The sequence below is a fragment of the Cyphomyrmex costatus genome, unplaced genomic scaffold (assembly GCF_001594065.2).
Source record: "Cyphomyrmex costatus isolate MS0001 unplaced genomic scaffold, Ccosl1.0 scaffold3461, whole genome shotgun sequence".
NCBI lineage: Eukaryota > Metazoa > Arthropoda > Insecta > Hymenoptera > Formicidae > Cyphomyrmex > Cyphomyrmex costatus.
Genome location: NW_017277623.1, coordinates 2,290 through 9,147, shown reverse-complemented (window position 1 = coordinate 9,147; position 6,858 = coordinate 2,290). Strand labels below are relative to the sequence as shown.

The 6,858-nt window shown below is 29.4% G+C and overlaps 2 protein-coding genes across 2 annotated transcripts in view; one reads left to right on the top strand and one right to left on the bottom strand.

Moving 5' to 3' along the window:
* Positions 1 to 2,865, top strand: part of LOC108776247 (protein EFR3 homolog B-like) — a 10,511-nt gene extending 7,646 nt beyond the window's left edge. Inside the window, exon 8 of the mRNA XM_018542802.1 lies at positions 2,277 to 2,865. Coding sequence (XP_018398304.1) covers positions 2,277 to 2,865 — 589 coding nt within the window. The remainder of the gene's footprint in view (positions 1 to 2,276) is intronic.
* A 333-nt stretch (positions 2,866 to 3,198) lies between these two features.
* Positions 3,199 to 6,057, bottom strand: LOC108776246 (uncharacterized). The gene is given in 8 exon segments (XM_018542801.1): positions 3,199 to 3,725; positions 3,819 to 3,954; positions 4,033 to 4,281; positions 4,374 to 4,561; positions 4,794 to 4,950; positions 5,155 to 5,429; positions 5,647 to 5,868; positions 5,958 to 6,057. Coding segments are annotated over 8 exon segments (1,854 nt in total).
* Positions 6,058 to 6,858: the final 801 nt, after the last annotated feature.

Sequence of the window (6,858 nt, the reverse complement as noted above, 5' to 3'; positions counted from 1 at the left end):
AAAGTTAAATCGCGCGCGCGTCATATGTGATACAGCATGCAACACTGGTCTGCTGGTTAGATATAGATAGATAGAGTGAGATGATAGATAGAGTGAGATAACACATAAAGTCAAAGGCCCTCTATTATCGGAAAAACGAGATGGACATTTTCTCTGGTCGACGACGTTAATAACGATGATGATGATGACGACGTTTCTTAAAATTGAAACGTGAAAATTCACAGATCCCGACTTTACGTCGCGATATCTCCGCTCGTAGGGCACGTAGAAAAAAAATGAAAGCACTTTTATTATACAATTTTAGTATTTTCTGTCGATTGAGCGTATGTAGAACTTGATCGGTTCAGCCGTTACTGAGATCTGATCATCTCGACCCGAAAAATTCTCCGTGTCGCGTAAAGGAGGCACGGCAGTGTCGCGCGCTTGGCTTAGCGCCGAGACACTACCGTGTCTCCAGACATCAAGTAAAGTAGATGAGGGCAATAGAAAACGACAAAGGATAATGAACAATTTAATTATGAGGCTTGTTTAATGCGTACTTTTGTATAATATAGGAACTATATAGGAACTCAGAGTTTTATTGCAATATCGCAGATTAATAATAAGTGAATATCATAATAAAAATCAAAAAACATAAAATCTTCCATGTGTGTATGTGTGTAAGAGCGATCAAATAATATCTGTTTTAACAGTTCGAACAAATCCGCAGTTTATACATAGCCATTAAAGAAAAAAAGGTACCTAATTAATAATTACTGTTAATTTGGGACTAGTTTGAATCATCTTACACTATATGTATGAAATTAAAATAAATAAAAAAAAAACAAATAGAAGCTAAGAATTTGAGAACATTGAAATTAACTTAAGAATTGCACACAATAGGATCCCAATGCAAGTTAGAACTTTTCTGCAATATTGCAAACAGAATATCACAGTAAAAATCAAAGAATATAAAATCTGTAATAAAATCTGTGTATAAAAAGAATTAGTCAAATAATTTTTTGCCTGCAACGACTTCGCAAAACTTTTTCATTGGGTGCGTTCAGCGAATACAACGGTTGTGCAACTGTTGGCAGAATGGTCACTGAACGCGTCTGATCAGTGAGCGTATTCGCAACACGTTCAGTGAGCGGACGCCATGTTTCTGAGCGAATTTGAAGTACGCTCAGTGAGCGCAACGTGTTGCAGACATGGGCTGCAGCTGAGTTCCGTTTCAGGCATATGCGTGCATTTTATATAGTAAGCGTTACGTATATTATATAGGGGAATGCGCGCATATGCGTGAACGGAAAACGCAGCTAGTTTTTGGACATTTTATGAAAATGTCGAATATATGTGAAAAAATTTATATGTACAATAATGCAATTTATAAAATTACGGATACTGTTACAGTACATAAATCGTTATCAAACGGTAAATATCAATATTTAACATTTAAAATATTTTTTTATTTAATCAATCTTAACTCTCCACAGACCAATTTGAATCGTTTGAGATCGAACTTTTTCTTTTTTAGATTTTTAGAGTCCAAAATTCTTTCGAAAATTACAATGATGAACCTTTTTTTGTTTAAGTGAAAAATAGGTTAATCTGTGGAAAGTTAATCTGCCCAGACAACAAAGTCTAAAATTAGATTAAATAAAATAAAATATTAAACAATTTGTTTCTCTCGATTTTTTAATGTCTGATTTTGCAATGTAATATATCTTCATATCTACTGAATATTTGTGTTTTTTTTTATTAATTGTACAATTTTATTTTTATAATTATTTCTTTTTAATTTTTGAGTGCCTCAAAGACATTTTATAATCTGAATTTTAAATTTTGTGTTATTTGGACTTATTTTGTATTTTCTATCTCTTAAAGTTATATGTAATTATGATGTCTCTGTAAAGTTATGTAATTATACATATTTTGTAGATTCCAAGTTTTTTGAAGAATATATGGCAAAAAACACGACTGCACCAGAATTAATATCAATTTCTGAGGATGCAGATTCTTCATGTATGTATTATTTAATCTATTGATATCTATATTGTTTTTCAATAAATATATAAAACGTAATTATTATTTTCAGGTAATATAATAAATAATTTTACATGGACAACAAAGTCTACAAAACTTTTTCTTAACGAATATTTGGACAGGAAGGAAAAATTTCGCGATCCAAAAATGAAAAAGAAACTGTTATGGAGTGAAATTGTATAAGTAATGGAAAATCACGGATATTTTGTTAATGAAGACATATTAGATCGTAAAATGAGAAACATGAAAAGATCATATAAAACAATTAAAGAAAACAATACAAAAAGTAGCACAGGACGTGAACGAGTATCTTGGGAATATTATGAAATATTTAATGATATTTTTGCTAATGATCGTACAATTAATCATGGACCAACATTAGAATCAACTTTAACAAGTTGTGTATCAAGTCCAGGAATATCTAACTTATCGTGCCAACCAGAAACAATAGAAAATGATCAAAATCTAGAAAATGTTTCTACATTAAACAATCTAGAAAATACTTCTATATTAAACACAAATCTTGTTGCAAATGTATTAACTTCATCTTCTCCATCGATACTGAATGAGGAAAATGTTCAATGTATAGCTGGTACATCTGTAAGGCCATTATCTTCATGTTCAACATCAACAATATCTGGTCATAACAGTCGTTTATTGTCGGAAAAAAGATCAAAGAAATTATTATATAATCTAAGAAAAAAGCAATTAGAAATTGAAGAAAAAAGAGTAGAAGCAATACTCAGAATGAAGGATTCTTTAGACGAAAGCAATGCAATTCAACGAGAACGAAACGACTTGATAAGGCAATTGTTTGCTTCAGAATCTTGCCAAAAATAATTTTCTTCGTTATTAAAATTTTTGTTTCGTGTTACAAATGCCATATGTATTTTATTTTAATTTTATGATTATAAATACATATTTTATTATTTTATTATACTTTTAAAGTGCTATAAAAACAGTATTTATAATACTATCTGTTAAACATACGAAAATGTGTTGTTATGCATGATTTTGAAAGAGATCATTTAACAATTATTTTATTTTGTTTCATTACATTTTTTTTGACATAAATAGTATATGTTTACTTATAAATAGTATGTTATTATATTTATAAACATATCACGTATGACATATAAAACTCTATATATATTAATAAAAATTTGTTTTTTGTTATCTAAATGAACGCATAATATCCCGTTTTGCAACAGCGGAAGCATTTTCATCAAGTTCAAGTGGATCTATAATATCGCGTAATAACATTAAGTTATTTTCTATTTCTATTTCGTCTGCAAAATTTATTTCTTCTCTATTAATCATAAAATTATGTAATATGCATGCAGCTGCTATCATTTTTTGTCCTAATTCAAAGTCACTGATATTTAAATAATAAAGCCTTCGAAATTTTGTTTTTAAAAAACCATAAGTTCTTTCGATAATACTGCGAATACATGATAATTTGGTGTTGTAAATTATTTGTTTTCTTGTCAAATGACCGGTATCTTTATATGGAGTCATTAAATTATGTAGTAAAGGGTATGCTGCATCTCCTATTAAATGTAGTTGTGATGGTAATAATGGATCTTCCGCATTTGTTAATTGTCTGTACAGGTTACTGTATCTAAAAACACGAGCATCGTGCATACGGCCTGGTAGTCCAGTGTATATATTAATAAAACGGCCTGTGTGATCACATGCACCTAATAATAAAATTTATGTTTCTTACAAAATATTCAATTATATTGAAGAAATGAAAAATGTAGAGAAAACATGTTAAGAAATATTGTAATTACCTTGCAAGATAATGGAATGAAATCCTTTTCTGTTGTAGTAATCATTAGCGTTTCCAGGAGGAGCCTTACATTGTATATGGACACCGTCGATCGCACCTACAACACCAGGAAAACCACCTGAACGTCGATCAAAAACCTGAAAGTTTTGTTCAACATTTAAAAGACTAGTTTATTTTGTTATTATAAATATTAATATACTAAATATTTATATTACAGTAGATGATACGTTGCACATTTGTCTGTTAGGCCATACGATATATTGTGGTATTAACTGGACCAATACATTTACAATTTCTTTTACTATACCATGTCTGGTACTTTTTGATAGGCCAAAGCTATCTCCTACTGAAAGATAACTTTCTTGTTTCGCTAAAATCCAGATCGTAAATAATACTTTCTTCTGTAATTCCACTGGATAGTTTTAATTTTCATCCATTGCATTTCCAATTATATTTACTAATTCCTGTAACAACATATGAAAGTGAAATATAATTAATAAATTTTATATGTACTAATAATCTTACTTTTTATCACTTTGTATCATATCTGACTTACCTCTATAGCTATTCTTGACATCCTAAAATGTTCTTTATATACGTTATTAGTATACAACGGAACTATTCTTTCATAATAATTTTTATTTTTCCAGCGTATACCACGTCTCGCATAAAAATTATTTGGTAATTGATTTTGTAATTCTTCGACAAAATGTCTCACTATATTTCTCTCTATAGCATTATCATCTAGCAAAGCCAGAAGTATAAAATTAACAGCCATTGTAAATATCGAAAAGAACTTTTTTTCAAACATAAACACTATGCGTGCACGGGGGACGTTTAAATAAAGGTTATGTTTTAGTGTGGCTACTGCGCATGTATGAACGGTTAGACCGTTCAGGAAACTGTTCACTGATCATTTTATGCTCAATGAGCGCTCAATGATCAGATATGCAACCGTTGTATTCGTTGAACGCACCCATTATATCCATTTTTTCTTTATGTTGTTTTCCTTTTTCTTCTTTTAGTTCCTGTAATACAGTTAGCTTCCTTTTCTCTTTTATCATTTCTCTTTCCTGCCTATCTTGCTTCATTTGCTTTATAAATTCATCTAAAACTTTTTCAGACTTTGGCTTCTTATAGCAATAGGTTTATTGATATCATAATTCTCATCTATTGAACTTTCACATGAAGGCCCAGCCTCTGATGCTGTTGCTTTCGGATACGCCCATCCTGATTTTCCGAAATATAATAATTCATCCATTCTCTAAAAATAAAATTATATTAGAGCTACCTACATCTATTTGTGCATAGAAAAAGAAACATGCATTATAATATACCTCAAAATATTGCCATGACTTTCGATCATTTCCAGACACACTATTGTGGTCTATGATTTTTTGAAACATCTTTTTCATGCTATTCATTTTTGACTGACATTGTATGCCTGACGCTGTAAATTCTGGATTAACGTTTTTCATGTCGCTTGCAATGCTTTCCCAGATTTTAAAATGACGTTTTGTACCTGAAGAGAACTCATTCATTCGTTCCTCATATTTTTCCAAGAGCAAATATACGTTCTTTGAAGACCATAGAAATAAAGTTTTGTCATTTTCTATAAGAAATCCAAAAAATAATTTGATCATAAGACAATAATAAAATTATTTAACACCATTAAGGGCATATTCTATAACTTTTAACAACTGCAACGATATCGTTACATTATCATTGCGCAGATTTTGTATACTGCAAAATAGCTGCGCAATAATAATTTAATGATATTTGTTAGAGTCGTTAAGAATTACAGAATAGATCCATTAATTTATACGCACCAGTTGACTCTTTGACATTTTGTGTCGATTTTACTGATTGTACATGTTTAGATGAGATATGCAAGGAATTTGTCTCTAAAGCAGATGAACATGAAGCAGAAGATGTATCTTCATCAAGCATATAAGTATCAATTTCGTTATCCGTGGTTTCATAAATCTGTAAAACTGATTCCTTTCGCCTTGCATTGTGTTGGTTTATTAATCTTAATACAAATGCATTATCTGTAAATTTATTACTCGAGAGAAGCAAAATATTAAAATTACAATGAGTTAACCTATAAATGTTATTCTTATATCTTATATTTTCTTACCTTTAGTTGCTCTTTCAGCTTCTGCTGCCGTTAATTGAAGAATTATAGTTGCTTTAGTATCCTCAAGATAAATTTGGAATGGTATGCGAGTATCTGTCATTTTGGAAAGAACTGATACAAACGACGTTCGATGTTGTATATATTTTTGTGGTCAAAAATGGTATAAATCCGGATAATCGACGATTCTAACCTTGATTCAATCATATTTATAATAATTATTAAAACAATATTATTAATTATTATTATATTATTATCAATTACATTTAATTATTTTTATAAGCAGTTATATATATACTACGAGGATGCATCTATTTCACATTCACAATTCATATTAGTCCTCTTGTTGTGCCGCTACTTGCGACACAGGATTCGGGATCCACCAAGGATTCGGGAGCAGCCAATAATTATTAATCACTTTTTTCTTTTTATATATCTTTTAATAATATCTGAATAAAATAATTAGTGAGAAGGCTCTATATGTATAAAACAATACAAAACTAAGAAGGGCAAAGAGCCAAATAAATCTATAGAAAATATCAAATATATAAAATTTAATAAAACACTTAAAAATTACAAAAAGAACAAACGTTTCGAACCCAATTGGTTCATTATCAATGTTACAAATAATAAAGTTGAAATAAAAAATAAACGCATTCTTCTTCCATTAAAAATGATCCTAATAAAAATTATTTACAAATTAATAAAATTATAACCAAAAAATTAATATTAAAAAACAATTACCTTCAATATTACAATTACAGAATTAAGATAAAAACGCATTCTTCATATAAATCAGTATAGAAAGAGTCAGATGTTGAAACAAACATAAATTGATCCTAATAACAATTATATAAATTAATGAAATTCACGGCAATAAAAAATTAATTAATAAAAACAAGAA